General features: G+C 41.5%; 2 protein-coding genes across 5 annotated transcripts; one reads left to right on the top strand and one right to left on the bottom strand.

Moving 5' to 3' along the window:
- Positions 1–1,726: 1,726 nt before the first annotated feature.
- LOC100824905 (nitrate regulatory gene2 protein) lies at positions 1,727–6,717 on the top strand. Its single transcript, XM_003567687.4, has 4 exons — positions 1,727–3,179; positions 3,766–3,944; positions 4,360–4,583; positions 5,716–6,717. The coding sequence occupies exons 1-4, from the start codon at positions 1,985–1,987 to the stop codon at positions 6,506–6,508; spliced, it is 2,391 nt and encodes a 796-aa protein (XP_003567735.1). The 5' UTR covers positions 1,727–1,984; the 3' UTR covers positions 6,509–6,717.
- A 609-nt stretch (positions 6,718–7,326) lies between these two features.
- Positions 7,327–13,441, bottom strand: LOC100825715. Of its 4 annotated transcripts, XM_010232615.3 has the most exons (8): positions 13,190–13,380; positions 12,223–12,385; positions 10,368–12,019; positions 9,442–9,615; positions 9,253–9,369; positions 8,944–9,123; positions 8,783–8,829; positions 7,327–7,947 (listed from the first exon to the last, which is right to left on the bottom strand). In XM_010232615.3, exons 1-8 carry the CDS (start codon positions 13,235–13,237, stop codon positions 7,695–7,697), a joined length of 2,634 nt encoding a protein of 877 aa, XP_010230917.1. In that variant the 5' UTR covers positions 13,238–13,380; the 3' UTR covers positions 7,327–7,694. The 4 variants fall into 4 exon arrangements, with proteins under 4 accessions (XP_010230917.1, XP_024315298.1, XP_024315297.1 ...); XM_024459530.1 differs by lacking the exon at positions 12,223–12,385 and having other exon boundaries at positions 9,442–9,644; positions 10,451–12,019; positions 13,190–13,441; XM_024459529.1 differs by lacking the exon at positions 12,223–12,385 and having other exon boundaries at positions 13,190–13,441.
- Positions 13,442–16,139: the final 2,698 nt, after the last annotated feature.

Here is a 16,139-nt window from a genome sequence, read left to right on the forward strand (position 1 = left end):
CGATCCATATTAATTGTCGAAATATTACATGTATCTAGACGTTTTTTGTGCATAGATACATCCATATTTGGACAAATTTGAGACAATTAATATGGATCGGAGGGAGTATGTTTGAGATGTTTAAAAATTATTTCTATTTAAGTAAGTATTGAAATTCAAATAGGGTTAAAATAAAATCAAAGCGGTGACAAAATGCCAAAAATATATATTTGAGTTTACCTAATATAGAACTCTCAAATACAAACTTCTATGGATTTTTAAATAGATTTATCATATTTGATATATATATATATTCAAATATAGTTTAATGGGAAAAAATATTTTAGAATCCAAACAAATTTCCAAAATATCGAAACTTTGCATGGGCTCATCTTGTGAAGAAATTTCTAAGGTCATTACATAATTATATAAGTGGGTTACTTCATATGGGTTCGAGTTAGAGTTACGATATTTATAAAAGCAATTCTTCTCGGGCATGTTTGCTTTGCAACCAAATCTGACCGTGCCAAAAAATTGGCTCTCCGGTAACATTGGGACACTGTTTGCATGCTAGCCAAAAGTTGTCTCTCCCAGCCCATCCGAGGACCCGCCCGCGCTGCTTCAACTAAAACGTGGGCGAAGTCCGGGCAGCGAAAAGCTTCGCCAAAATTTGGCAACTGCGCGCACTCTCTGATCCCTGGTGGGCTCGGCTTTTCTTTATTCTTTTCTTTCTCCAACTTTTTCCTCTGGCTATGCACTGAAGCAGAGCACGACTTTTTCCAACTTCACTCGTCTCATTTCTCAGCCACATTAAAGGAAAAGTCCAGCAACATTTTCCCATCTTTTGTCTTGATTTCTTTTCCTAGCACATAATTTACCTCTAGATCTTGGTCTGCTACCCCACGGATTACTAAGTTCGTTGCAAACCAAATGCAAGTTTTAAAAGTTTGTCAAAAAATCGGTTGTAAACCAAACAATATCTACTTGCCAAAATATTGGTCATACCAAAATTTGCCAAAAATTGGTAGGGCAGATTGGGGGTTAAACCAAACAAACCCTATATCCTTGGTGTTCTCTTCTTAGGATTGTATATACCCCCTTTTTCTATCAATGCACAGTGACGCAAAGCTTTTGCATTTTCTCAAGAAATAGAAAGGTGCCGGGGAGATAAGAGCATCATCGTTCGTCGAGAAAATGAGCACATGAGCAATACGTAATTTAATCAGGTGAGAAACGTCCTTTTCTTGAGCTAAGAGTAACAAAAAACATTAAGTTTAAGTAACGGAATCAATTCTCTTGGACAAACTAATCATTTAATATATGTTCTGCACGTATCGTTGCTATCCACTTTACCCCCTCACCTCTTGCACCCACATCATTTGTCCTCCGTCGCTCCTCCTCCCTAGTCACCGTGGGGTCCTCACCTCCAGTCCATTCTTTGTTCACAACAGCTCTTCCTCTCCAGCCACCGTAGGGCTTTCTCGCTTCTTCTCCATAATTCCCTACTTACTCTCTCTCTCCTCGTTATATAGCTTTTCATCCTTGTCATCATGGAGTCTTCTCCCTTCTTCGCGCCATTTCGTTCAGCGTTTAAACCTAAACGATTTTTTTTTGTAAAACTTGTCTCATTATATTGTCTTGTTATCCTAGAAGCACGTAGAACCGGTGGAAAATGCAAATCTCAACTGCACCAACGGTTAATCAATCAAATAAAATTGGCCAAACAAATGAAACGGGAAGAAAAGAGAGGAAAGAGAAGCGAGAAGAACAGCACCCATCTACTCAGTCACTTTCCCCACTCTACCGTAGCACCGCAGTAGGCCAGCAGCCTATACCATCCGCCGCCACCGGCCGTCACCAATCTCCCCCGATCCTCGACTCGCAAAGCAGACACCCACGCCGCCGCTGCGCCGCATCATCACCCCAAGAACCTTTCCCAGGATCGATCGGAAGAACCCTTCCAAAGGATCACATCGTAAGAACCCTAATCCTCGTTGCCGCACCCATGGGGTGCGGGCAATCCAAGATCAGCCAGGAGGAGGCGGTGTGCCGGTGTCGGGACCGGAAGCGGCTTATGGGCGACGCCGTCCAGGCGCGAAACGCCTTCGCCGCCGCCCATTCCACCTACACCGTCCTCCTCAAGAGCACCGGCGGCGCGCTCTCCGATTTCGCCCACGGCGAGTCGCCCGACCCTGGCATGATGGCTTCCAATTCCCATCAGGCCGCCGTTGTGGCGGCTGCCGCTGCCGCCTCCGTCTCCGCGCCGCCGCCCCCGACCACTGCCGCTGTCCTTATCCCGCCCTCTCCGCCGCCGCCGCCATTCATGGACTTCTCCCAAGCCAGCCTCCAGCGCTCCTCCTCGACCCCCAATATCCCCATGCCCGATCCCAAGAACCGGCCACCGGCTGGCGCCGCTATCCGGGAGGAGGAGGAGGGCGAGGAGGATGATGGCCATATCATGACGGAGAGCGATGATGAGGATGATGATGATGAAGATGACGACGACGATGAGGAGGATGATGATGATGATCACCACGAGCATGACGATTTCAGCATCGACGATATGGTGCATGGGCAGCTGCAGAAGCGGGGTGTGATGGACAGTGTGGGATCTTCTCCAGTGACACCACCGCCGCCGCCACGGGCGAACCCATCCCCACAGACACCAGCGTCTGCGACACCACCGCCCCCCATGCCAGAGTCACAAGTTGGTACCTGGGACTACTTTTTCGGCCCAACTCCCACACCACCCCCTACTCTGGAGCAGCAGGCTCAGGAGACTTGGATGGATAGACGGGAGAGGGAGTCAGTGCCTGAAGTAAAGGCACCGGTGATGAAACCACTTGTTAGTGAGCCAGCTGCACCTTCACGTGCTGCTGAGGAGCGGCTGCCGCAGACAGCGCAGGAGAAGGCGAAGGCCATTGATGAGCTTGCGGCGAACCTCCCCCCTTCAAAACCTATTGTTAGGAAACCACCGAAGGCACCTGGCCCACCACCAGAAGTGCACCACCAGCATGCCGCGTCTATGGGTGCAGTTGAGACCCGGAAAGGGAAGGTTATGATGGTGTCTGCCAGCTTACTGCAGATTGTTGCTCAGCTTGATGATTACTTCCTCAGGTCTTCGGAGAGTGCACATGATGTGTCAAAAAAGCTTGAGGCTACACGGATGCATTATCACTCCAACCATGCTGACAGTCGAGGCAAGTTTGTCTCAATTTGTTTTGTAATCTGTAGTTTTGAATCTTGAGCAACCAGTGCACACCTGTTGAGTCGGAAAATCAAGCCTAAGTAAATATTGTTTGTCCATGAATATTCTTTGGGAATAGATAGAAGTGGAACCTAAATTTCTGCTCTTTGTAGTTTAGTTTAACAATCTAATATCCAGTTTAAGTAGCTTTAGTGAGCATGCTCCCCCTCTTTTTGCTAAACTAGGTGCAAAATGTGTAGTTCCCTTTGATTACAATTTGAGAGGTTACCTTTGATTTTGTGTGAGTTGGGAAATTGCATTTTGTAATTCTTTGTTGACTTGGTGCTCGCAAGGCACAAACACATCTGGAAGGTTGATTTCTGTACTCACATTGAACCCTAGTGCAAGGTCACTATATTTAGTATTTACCGTCACTTATTATTTTATTTCTGCTAACTTATCCCAGTCATAATGGTTGTGAACTTGTGGTCCACCAGCAGCTAGTTTAGAGTTGAATTTCATGTTGAACTTCTAGCTTTTACCGCGTGCAATGTGGTACTGACTTTACCCTCTTTAACTGATTCGTTCAAATTTTTCAGGACATATTGATCATTCTACAAAAATCATGCATGTTATCACATGGAACCGCTCCTTTAAGAACTTACCCGATCAAGAGGATTTAGGTGGTCATTTCGAGGTTGATGAGAAAGTTGAGACTCATGCCACAGTTCTCGACAGGATGCTTGCGTGGGAGAAAAAATTGTTTGATGAAGTGAAGGTAATGTCTATTCAACAACTTGGTTTGGACTGGATTTACTAGGATAATCCTCATCATTTTGCTTTATCTATTTCTCATTTTGCTGTCTGAATACTATAGTGTAGTTCTCTGGGCCTCCATGGTGATGTTTTGATAATCATACTGAACAGTCAGAATTTTTAATATGGCCAAACGTCAGACAAAAACTGTGGGACCATGGTAACTTAAGTTTACAATTTGTGACAGTGATAACCGATAAGACAATTCTTATTAGTTAGTGGGAGCAAGGAGTGACTGTAGGCTAAACTGGCCTATTCAGATTCTATTAACATGTGAAATCCATCGGTCATTATTCATTGGTCATGTTTGTTCCTTTTATCTTATGTTTTCTCAGCCTCTGTTTTTTGTTGACTGATCTATGAATGTACCAAATCAGGCAGGGGAACATATGAAAATTGATTATCAAAAGAAGGTAGATCTATTGCAGAAACAAAAGAAACGTGGTGTTAAACTTGAAACCCTTGAGAAGACAAAGGCTGCTGTTAGCCACTTGCACACAAGGTACATAGTGGATATGCAATCCATGGATTCAACAGTTTCAGAAATAAACCGGCTACGTGATAAACAGCTATACCCGAAGTTAGGTGAACTTGTTGATGGGTAAGTGTCCTTAATTTGACTTCATGAAAAGTAATGAGTGTGCATTTTTCTTTTTATGCCTTTGCTTTGGTTTCTATTGCTCAACTGCAATTAATTGTGTAAATGATATTGACCTTCCCGATGTCTATTTGATGTTCCTTCTCATAATCTTGTCCATGTGCTCTGACTAGGCTCCCTGATTCTTCTTGCTAGCGTAAGGAAATAGAGGTATATATGTATTTGTATGGGGATTGGTTTAAAGGGCTAGAAAAAAGATACAATGGTTAGACAGTTTAATCAATGTTAAGTACAAGAAAAATGCTGCCATGGCATAAAACGCTATTCTAGCCTTGATTGTACCTTTTTAACAATTTGCGACTATCAAGTGGTATGCCACCTATTTCTTTGTTACCAATAATGATTCAGCATTTCATTTAGTTATCTCACAACGAGGAAAAAAATTCCATCCCACCTGCACAAACCACTGAAGAAACCCTCCCATATCCCGCACAAACCACTGAAGAAACCTTAAGAAATAATCTTTCCAAATAAACTCCCAACAAATTGTCAAAGTGGGACAAACCTGTTACCTTTTTTGAGATCATATATGTATGCCAATGATATTGCTTTCGACTACTCCCTCTGGTCCATATTAATTGTTGAAATATTACATGTATCTAGACTTTTAGATATAGATACATCCATATTTGGGCAAATTTGAGACAATTAATATGGATTGGAGGGAGTACCTTTATATTGTTCAATTTTGGGTGTGGCTCACTATTAAGCACTTGTTTTATTCCAATCATATAAAGTCAATGCATCCAATTGGACGCCAAACGCTCGGATTTTCTGCAATGAATGGAATGGAATGGAATAAATAGTATGAATTCCATATTAAATCTCATAGTTGTGCATAGGAATAGAAAATCTGTACTACTAATCAACAAAGGTAGCAAGTCATGTTTGTAATCATTAGTCAGGACACAGATAGAAATTCATGGCAATAAGGGAGTTTATATTGTTAGTTCTCATTTAATGAGATCACACCTTGTGATGTACTGTTTGCTATCTTAGGTTGCACTATTGTCTAAGCTTTGCAGCTTGTTTTTGTTTACCATTTCCCTTTTAAGTCAATATTTGCCTTGTGCAGAATGGCAAACATGTGGGGTTCTATGCACCGTTATCATAAGAGCCAGCTTTTGATCATATTGGGAATCAGAGCTTTTGAGGTTCCACCTGTTCCAAGAGAGACAACTGATGTGCATCATAAGCAGACCTGTGAGCTACGTGATATTGTCAGGGAGTGGCACATGCAGTTCGAGAAACTTATGGACCATCAGAAGGGGTACATCAGAGCACTCAATGCATGGTTGAAGCTTAATCTCATCCCCATCGAGAGCAACTTGAAGGAAAAGGTCTCCTCTCCTCCAAGGCAGGTGGAACCACCCATCAAGAATCTGCTACATGCCTGGCATGACCAGCTCGAGAAGCTTCCAATTGAACTTGCAAAAACTGCCATCAAAAGCTTTGCTGAGGTCATAAGCAATATTGTAGTGCTTCAGGAAGAGGAAATCAACCTAAGGAGGAGGTGTGATGATACTCGCAGGGACCTCGTCCGAAAGAAGGCACAGTTCCAAGAATGGCATCTGAAGTACATGGAAAGAAAGGCATCCCTGGGTGAGGAACCTAACCCAGAAACCGCTGAAACTCCTACCGTAGATCCTGTCAATGAGAGGAAGATAGCCATCGAGGAAGTAGAGATCAGGCTGAAGGAAGAGGAGGGGCATCACCATAGGCTTGCGAGGCAGGTGAGAGAGAAGACGCTCGCAAACCTCCGGATGCACCTGCCAGAGCTCTTCAGAAACATGGCGGATTTTTCATTCTTCTGCCATGACATGTACAGTAGTTTGAGAAAATATGCAGTGCTGCCGAGAGATGAATGAATGATGTCCAAGGCTGATGCTGTTGCGGTTGCTGTATCTGAACCCGTTGAAATTATTTTTGTTGTAGCTGCTGGCCGGTATGTTTAAATTGTGAGGTCTGCTAGAAGATGTTCCAAGTACATTGTAAAGTTTAGTCGTTATTGATGATTTAACTGGTTCTGCCTGTACATTGAAATTATCCATCCTCAGTCCATTACTTATTACCTTCATTGTGATTTGTGAATGTGCCAATGGGGCCAACCTTCATTTCTTTCCTCTGAAAAATGCAAACCGAACCCTTTCTAGATTTGTTTGCGAACCGAACCCTTTCTCCTTTAGCTTTGGTAACTCTGCACCCTTTTGGCTGCGATCATTTCCAGAATGATAATTGCATTCACTACCGTTGTAAAGGCTTTATCGATAAAGTCCAAGCCTCTGTTTGCTTAAGCAACAATGTCTAAGCTTGTGTGTGTGTGTGTCTAAAAGGCCATGCCTAAGCTTTTGTGCGTCTGAAAAACGATGTGTCCATAATTGCTTTCATCAGTATTGAGTTGATTCAACAGAGGATCCACGCAAGACAGTGATGCGTACTTGAGTCCTACACATATTTAAAATTTTCAAATAATGTTTCTAAGAGCATTGGGTTTCCAAATTTTATGAATTTCATTTTTTAATTCCATATTTGACTCGTGCATTAGTTTGCTGTGCACGCTTTTTTGGCATCAGAAATTCGACCTTACCAAAAAAACTGCCAAGTAAGGATGGAAGCGCCGGAGTCAGAATAAAATTGTCAAAAGAAGGTAAAAATAAATTAAACCTGATGGACTGATCTAACAAAATGAAGGTAACATGCATATATTCAAATCATGTTCTTTGCAAACATATAATACGCACACTTGATCTTGTACAAACATAAGCACATCATTCCATGTTTATTTACATGCTCAATTCAAACATATTTAATTAATTACAACACTAAATACTGACAGATGTAGATTTTCATATTTGTGTGTGTGTGTGTGTCTCTATATATATATATATTTACGAAGGGTCAAGCAACGGCATAGTTCAGTAGGTTTCAACTTCCAACAGTAGCAGTTTGGTGCATGGTTTCTGCCATCCGCAGCTGTGGGGTTGTACATAAGTTTTGGGTGAGCCAAAGCGCGGCCTCTTATTGACTCAACTCTATATTGAACACTGAACCAGTCTAGACTCCAATTTTTTCCAGCACCTCCCATCCACCATCGCAGTCATCGTCGTTGTCTGAAGACGCAGTGTGGTCCTTAGCATGGCTCCCCACCATCTCTTCCTGAGGTAGACCATTTCTGTTCCCATCGTTTCCCAGACACCAGTCTATACCAATTGATGCGCTCTTGCAATCATCCATGTGGGAAGAAGTAGCTGAGCAGGCTCTTTCTTTCATTGCCACAACATTTGCATGGATGCTTGATATTTCTCCTCTGCAGAAGTAAAACAAGGGCATTAAGATTCCGAAGTTGTATCGATAATAGAAGGAGAGCTGCATTTTGTCCATATTAAAAATGTGATATAACTACCCTAAAAGAAAATAATGCGGTGCTTGTGCTATTCTATTCTGATGAGGTCTAAATGAACAGTAATAGCACTAGGAAATATTGACAATTATCCAGATAATTTTTTTTATCAAATCACTTATTAGCTGTGTACAAGAAAAATCGACATCAGATACTTTTCCATGGCTCAATCCAGTCGCATTTGTGGAGGCCCCCAGTCAAGTGAAATTCTTCTTGTCACTGTCGAGCCAGAACCTCTGCTGGACAGATGATCATCTGACGCAATGAGGCCTGCCACACCAACCAACTGCCTGCTATGCAACCAAGTGCCAGAGACTGCACCAGCTGATGGTCGATTGTGTCTTCTTTCTTCAGGTATGGTATAAGGTCCAGGCTTGGATCAGATCCACCAGATCACTGCCTGGGCTGGGTGACGTTCATCAACAGAAGTTAAGGGGTGCGAGCACATTGGCTCACAGGAAAGGTCTGGCATCACTAGATTTTTCATTAAGATCTAAGACACCTATGTCTTGGAAGACTTGGGTGGTGGGGGTTTACACCCACACCTCCCAGTCTCCAAGCTCCCACCCACTTTTTTTTCTTTTTTTCGAAAAGGGAAAGATCCCCCGGCCTCTGCATCAATCAATGCACACAGACAATAATTATGGGAGAGTCTCCTTTGTAAATGACACAAACTAGCAGTGACCAAACAAATGCAAGTATAAATGAGCAGCAAGACCATATTATTTGGAGTCTAACATACTGCAAGATATCAATGATGCGACCCCGGTCCAACAATATCCTTCTCAACTGCAATGGAAATTTTCAAGCCATTAATACAAAGTATGCAAGAAGAGCAATGACCTTGTTTCAAAGAAACAACAAATCTACAAATATAAATTTGTCTTGTATGTGCTCTATTACCAAAATGTTTTCTTCAGCTTCCTTTTCAAGCTTTCTTGACCCTTCCATTATACTCCCCATTGTAGCTTCCTTCTCTTTACGCACCTGTAGAGCTAATTTTTCTTCTTGAAATATATTCTCCACTGCTGTGACCTCTTCTTCCAGTGAAGTTGCTAGGCGTGCATCTAGTTCAAATTTAATCTGCACATTGGATTGGGTAAGAGAATAAAATAACACTACAATTTCCAAATTACAGAATAACAGCACATATCCTTGTTCACTATTATTTAGTTGGACACTCCACTCCTAATTAAGGGTAGCCATTGTTACCTGCTGAACAGTTGTAAGTGCTTCGTCTCTCTGAGCAGACAATTTGCTAAGCTGAGACTGAAGGTCCTGAGCTAGAGCCACCAATGAACATTTTTCTTTGCGCATGACTTGAGCTTGCTATAAAGGAATGAATATGTAAGCCGCAATTTCAATAATACGAAAGGAACTGAGCATTAAGAAAAGTAATACCTTATCATTTGACTCTTTGGATTTTTTAATGAGCTGATTAAAGTGCTCTACCATGGAAATAAATTTTTGATGTGCCTTGTCAGCATTTTGGTTTGCCTGTCGAGATTTTTCCTCTTGAAGCTGCACCTCTTTCATCTTCATGGTTGTAGATTCATACAACGAACTCAATAATTCCTGTAATGAGCTTATGAATTGTCTACAGACTTCAAGGTCAAATATAAATTAAGTGTTATTAACTTATTAAAAATCTTGGTCCAAATATTTGTCAAATGTTGGCTTGCCAATTACTCTCTCCGTTCCTTTCTTATGCAAGTTCAAGCTTTGTCCTAAGTCAAAATTCTTAAAGTTTGACCAAGTTTATAGAACAATGTACTAATATATCATAAAGCATTTAATAAAACTAATTTAGAGTTGTAGATGTTGATAGATTTTCTATAGACTTGGTCAACATTTAAGAAGAGCATCTTATAAAAAGTAATAGACTGAGTATTGTATTGGAAACATTCGGCATCAACCCAAAGAATTTTGGCAAATTCTTAATGCTTTAAGTGAAAAAAAAGAGATATTTCTGACTCTACATGCATTTAACAGATAGAATTGGATTTAAGTGGACATATTAAGTAAACATTTATAGATAAAATTAGAGTTTCCATAATTAAGTATAGGGATTTAATCAAGAGCAATTCCATTGACTTAGGATTTGGCTCGGAATTTTAGAAAAATAATCATGTAAATATAAAACTGCTGATTGAGAGCTTTAAAAATTATTTATTAGAAATTAGACATTGCATTTAAGTTTTTTTAGGGTTTATCCTACACTTTTGGACTTATACATCAGTTTTAGACCCTTATCTCTAAAAACTCGAGTCCAGACGCTAGGATAAACTATTGTATCAAATTAGAAAGATTAAACATAGTACAATTACCTTGCTTTTAGTGATATCAGAAATATTCTTGTTTAGTTCAGTGATATGATATGACTGAGTAGAGATATCGAGAAATTCCTCACTTGTATGTGCACCAGGCATCATCCTCTTTTCATTAGGTGGAAATGCATCAAGCTCAACAACCGGGCATACGAAGTGCTTATCCACAATATTAGAACACATGACTCGCCTTTCAGCTTCATTACTCAAATCACATGTAGAATCTAGATTAGACATAGAAGCATTTTGAGTGGAAGATAATGTCTCTGACAGGTTAAACTCATCATCCAAATTGCACATACTAGTAAAAGTTCCATGATTCTTGAAATCTATAGAAGGTTGGTCTTCAGTATCAACTGTATGTGAATCACCCTTTTCTTGACACATATGTAATGAACTATTTGACATTTTGAATGACACAAATAAGTCAAAAAACTTCTGTTGATCATGAAGCTTGCACAAAGACTGTTCAAATTCATCCTTCCCATGAAATTTAGAAGGTACCTGAGTTGTGCTATCGGCTGTGCATAGTTCGACAAATAAATTGTAGAAGCTACCATCATTTTCTGACTTGTGGAGTTTAGGGGGATTTTCTGCAGTACAGAGTATGCCCAATTCTTTTCCAGCATTATCAATGTTTTCAAACAGAACTTGCAAGTCACAATTATCCTCTGATTTCGATTGTGTATGGACAGCTGGAGCACTTGGCAAATTCTTTAATATGTATGTGTCTTCGGTCAAGCTAAAATTCACAAATAAATTCTCTAAATTAGAATTATCTTCTGGTTTGGAAAATAAATGTATGCCTTCAGCTTTAGAAAGCTTAGGAGGCACTTCCTTTTCAAACCAAACTTGCAGGTCATTGCTATCTTCTGATTTGGAGAGTTTATGGACAGTTGGAGCAATTGGCAAGTTCTTTGGTGTTTGTCTGTCCTCCTTTGAGTGAAAATTCACACACAAAGTTTCCAAATAATAGTTATCTTTCGATTTGGAGAAATCATGTTTACTTTCAGCATTAAAAAGTTTCGAAGGTACTGACCCTCCATATTTCAGTGCACAATCTGAAGGGCCCTCCAGATATAGTGGCAACATACTCCCAGAGGAGGCAAACAAACATGACAGCTCATAATTATCGTTATAATGCTTGTGCTTGCCAATAGTTTCCGTCTTTGGAGTCACTTTATCTTTTTCAGCTGCACAATAACCAATAAATGCTGCTGAAGAAGACTGTTCATATTCTACTATGTGTGGCTCAGTAGCAGATGATGATGATCCAACTTGTGCACAATGGTCCTGAATAAGGCTGCTCATAACTTCTGTATCAATTCTTGTTTCATTAATCACCACCTTATCCTCAATCTGGGAAAATTCTTCCATTTTGTTGTGACTGAATAATGCTTCATCATAACCTGAAAATTGATTGCATTCACCAATAATGCCACTACTCTCAACTGGCGTACTAAATACGACATTAGAATTTTCTCTAGCTCCTCGATCCACCAATGAGATTCTTGGTTCATCATAAGATAATGGATTACATTCACCAATATTGTCACTGTTCCCAGCTGACGTACTAAATTTGGCATTAGTATCATCTCTAGCTCTTCGGTCCACGAATGAGATCCTTCCAGAGTATAATTTAGGCTTCTCAGCTAATATATGAAAACAAGCAAGAATGAGACTTCCGGTAGAAGAAAAGGCAAGCATGAGACTGAAGGCCCCACCTAATAAACTACTAGTAGATCCACCCATTTCATGGTCACAAGTACTTTCCATGCAATGGCTGAACACCAGTAATAGCAATGCAAGGGAAAAAAATATTTATGCGCAATACATACTACACAACATAACTTACAATCAGGATGATCATGTTCGTCATAATCAATATCTTGGAGTGCATAATGTGTTTCAGTAGGTTCGCTTACTGCTGGAAGGACATCGGAAAGAACAAATCCGATAGCTGCATCAACATTAGAGGAATATTGACTAGCTACAGCCTTCAATATTCGAAGATCAACCTGTATCGCAAATACAGAAGCAAAATAACATTCATGTTTTCTTTATCTCAATGTGCAATTCTTACATAATGTTATTTGTTTGAGCTGGTTCATGCATGCTATTGAATTCAATCTTCCAAGGTGAAAGTAAACATTGTTTGGCGTCTGTTCACAAGCAAATCATTAATTCTGCTGGACATGAAAGTCAGCATGTATTACATTTTACTTGGCCATTGATATTTCAGATACTACTTTAATTTATATTAGACACGCGCAACCTTCTACCTATCTTTAAAAAAAAAATACTCTCTCCATCCCATATTAAGTGACTCAAATTTGTCTAAATATGGACGTATCTATCTACTAAAATATGTCTAGATACATGTAATATTTTGGCACTTAATATGGGACGGAGGAAGTATATATTATTCCAGTACCTAGTAATGTTGTTTTCCTGAATAGAATAGGATACAAATTTATAGTATTACTATTATCCTGTATTTGGCCTATACTGAATATTCACCCCTCGTGTTAAAAAAAAATTAAAATATCCTGGGGGCCTACTAGATTTCACCAAACCGTTCAACAATTGTCGGCGACCCATGGTGGCACCTCCTATATATCCTGAGCTAAACACAGCAGGGCAATTACAGAGAGGAGTGGGGACAAGCCCATAATCAAAAGGCAAACTGAGATGAAGAAGAAATCCCTAGAGAAACTTTTGGCATGCGACCTTACGGATTAGTATTGTTTTTAGACCTGCAGCGTAGTCATAGAGGAGGAAACTGCCCTCGCGCTATAACAAGCAAAATCAGCTTGGCGTACCTGTGGGAAAAGCTCTCGCAGAGCGGAGAAAACCTGCTTGAATGCCATCTCCGATACCTCCGGGTAAAGAGAAGGTTGGATTTATGGTCGAGAAGGTTGGGGCCTGGGGGAGTGTCCGACAGTCCGAGTGTGGAGGAAACCAGTGAGAGGCCTTCTTCGCCTCAACAGACGAGGAAGTGAAGGAAAGAAGTCCAGAGAGAGAGAGGGTGGTGGGGAAAAGCTCGGATAGAGACATGCCAATTACTCACCAGATAATGAGAGTTGATTTATTATGGCATCTGGGGCCAGCAGCTGTGGAGCCAACACCGTCATTGGCGTAGTGATTAGGTACAGCGCTGAGCGCTATGAGCGCGGTGGCGTCGACTATAGGAAATTGACCAGGCGAAGTTGACTGTTGCAGGAGCAGGACACACCTGTCCAGCGAAGACGACACACGCGGGCTGTTGGCACGTCAAATTCCACTTGGTCTGGGACGTGCAATGCTTGTTTTTTTTTTTACCTGCAATTATTTTATTTTTAAGAAGAGTAAAATACACTCACGGTCACTGTATTTGGTTCCCAATCTCAGTTTAGTCATTGTATTCTGGAAAAAGCAAAATACGGTCCGGAAACTCGTCGAAATATCTCATTTTAGTCACCGGTACGGTATTCTGTACGTACGGGCCGTACCCCGTGCCATGTCAGCCCATATTATGCATTCGCCCCCGTGAATTCAATCCACGTGGACCGGACCCACCCGAGGGACATTTTCCATTTGCCCCCCTGACGAAACAACTTCCAGGGACCGGAGTGGCGAGATTCACGGGCTCTTGGCATTCCTTCCTTGCAACAGACGGAGAGAGAGGCGAAGAGATTGAGGGCGATCGGGGCGGCGATCGGCGGCGGAGAAAACGAGGGCGAGGCGGTCGCGAGGCGAACATTGTTGCAGCGGACGACGATGGCTTGCCGCCGCTGGTGACGGCGGTGCGGCAGGATGAGTTTGCTGCCAAGGATTCGTCGCTCCGGGGCACCGCCAGTTTATGGTAAGCACCGCAATCCCTGCTCCCGATAGATTGGAGCCTATAGTACTGCCGAAATCGGTGCAAATGTATGCGGAGATTTTGCTTGCTGTTAGAACTAGGGTTCGGGTTTTTGATTCGAATTTGTTCATGTGATTGAATGAGGTTCTTCTCTGTTGTTTGTATGTGTAGCTAGTTGCGACACCAACTACTGTTTTAGTTTTTGTATGCACCATGGAGAATTTTTTGTGGGCTCATATGTCAATTTGGGGTATGTTGATGACAAGGAGGTTTGGGTAGATAATGTGGCAGGGAATTTGTGGTGTTTTAAAGATGTTGAGGAAATAGTTAAGGGTCTTGGTTATGACATGGCTGGTAGAGTGCATGTTTACTTCTGCTTACCTGGAAAAGAAATGAACAAGGGTGGGCTAGTGGAGATGAAATCAGATGAGGAGTGCAAGTTAATGAGGTCCCATGTGATCTGTGGTCACAAATTTCTGCATATTTTCCTTGATCATCAAAAAAGCTTGGGCAAGTTGATAGATGATGTAGTGATGTTTCCAATAGCTGAGTTGCCTGCAGTCTTATCACCTAAGAAGACCGCCTACACAGAAGAAGAAGAGAAGGAACGGTTGTCACCTTTTTACAAGAAACTGCCCAAAGGTGTAGTTGAGGAGCACAACTCATCTGATGACTCTGACCCTGACTATGATGAGATAGTTGATAGTGATTATGACATTAGAGATGGAGATGATGATTTACAAGATGACCATGTACCTCTAGGAAAAGGAAAAGGCAAGGAAGTGACAGAGCCAGAAGTAGATTCAGAGGAGCATGAGTTGCAGCTGCCTGATTCTGACTCTGAGGATGAGGATAGAACCAGTCACATGTTCAAGACCTTTAGGCCAGAAGACATGCTTGATCGATCCCACTTTCAAGATTGGTCAGGTATTTCAATCACCTGAGATGCTTAGGAAAGCTATAAGCGAGTACAGTTGCAAAAATAGAGTTGATATCTCTTTGCCTGCTAATGATAGGCAAAGAATTTCTGCAAAGTGTGAAGTTGGATGCCCTTGGTCCATATGGGCATCTTATGATAGCAGAACGAAGTACTTTGTGATGAAGAGGCACAATGATGAATACACATGCAGCAAACAATGGAAGATCAGAGCATTCACTTCAAGATTTCTGTCAGAGAAGTACATTGAAAAATTCAGAGCTAATGAGAACATGAATTTGCGGGACTTTTTAAGGACACTGCAGTTGGAATGGAGCATGGCACCTTCAAGAAGCAAGCTATCAAGAGCAAGAAGGATGGCAATGAAGAAAATATATGGAGATGAGGTGGGCCAGTACAATCTCCTCTGGGATTATGCTAATGAAGTGAGGAAATCCAACCCTGGTAGCACTTATTTCATATCAGTTGACAATGAAGGGAGGTTCAACAAATGCTATTTCAGCTTTGATGCTTCTAAGAGGGGGTTCCTTGCTGGTTGTAGACCATTAATATGTCTTGATGGTTGTCATATCAAGACCAAGTTTGGAGGATAGTTGCTCACAGCAGTTGGCATGGATCCAAATGACTGCATATATCCTATGGCTTTTGCTGTGGTTGAAGGGGAAGACACTGCTTCATGTACCTGGTTTCTGACCACTTTGAAGCAAGATCTTTGCATTGATCTGGTTTCAGCTCGTATTTTGCATTCGGCCCCCTGAATTTAATCCACGTGGACCGGACCCACCTGAGGGACATTTGCATTCCCAACTAAATCCCTAAATCTTCTATTCCTCTCGTGTGCCCAAATGCAAAATGGTCAAGAAAATTGAATCCCTGAATCTCTAAATCCCAAGATCTTGCTTCAAAGTGGTCAGAAACCAGGTTGTCGAGGACTGCAATGGGAATCACAATTGGAGTGTGTGGATTGTGGTAGGTACATCTTCATCCTACCAAA

Source organism: Brachypodium distachyon, chromosome 2 (genome assembly GCF_000005505.3).
Source record: "Brachypodium distachyon strain Bd21 chromosome 2, Brachypodium_distachyon_v3.0, whole genome shotgun sequence".
Lineage (NCBI taxonomy): Eukaryota > Viridiplantae > Streptophyta > Magnoliopsida > Poales > Poaceae > Brachypodium > Brachypodium distachyon.

Excerpts from the sequence above, each read along its gene's own strand:
- LOC100824905 (XM_003567687.4), top strand. The coding sequence starts at position 1,985 with ATGGGGTGCGGGCAATCCAAGATCAGCCAGGAGGAGGCGGTGTGCCGG. Across the intron at positions 3,945-4,359 it reads AATTGTTTGATGAAGTGAAG|GCAGGGGAACATATGAAAAT; the intron begins GTAATGTCTATT and ends GTACCAAATCAG. Across the intron at positions 4,584-5,715 it reads TTAGGTGAACTTGTTGATGG|AATGGCAAACATGTGGGGTT; the intron begins GTAAGTGTCCTT and ends TGCCTTGTGCAG.
- LOC100825715 (XM_024459529.1), bottom strand. The coding sequence starts at position 13,424 with ATGTCTCTATCCGAGCTTTTCCCCACCACCCTCTCTCTCTCTGGACTT. Across the intron at positions 9,616-10,367 it reads CTGATATCACTAAAAGCAAG|GAATTATTGAGTTCGTTGTA; the intron begins GTAATTGTACTA and ends AGCTCATTACAG. Across the intron at positions 7,948-8,782 it reads CGCATCATTGATATCTTGCA|AGGAGAAATATCAAGCATCC; the intron begins GTATGTTAGACT and ends TTACTTCTGCAG.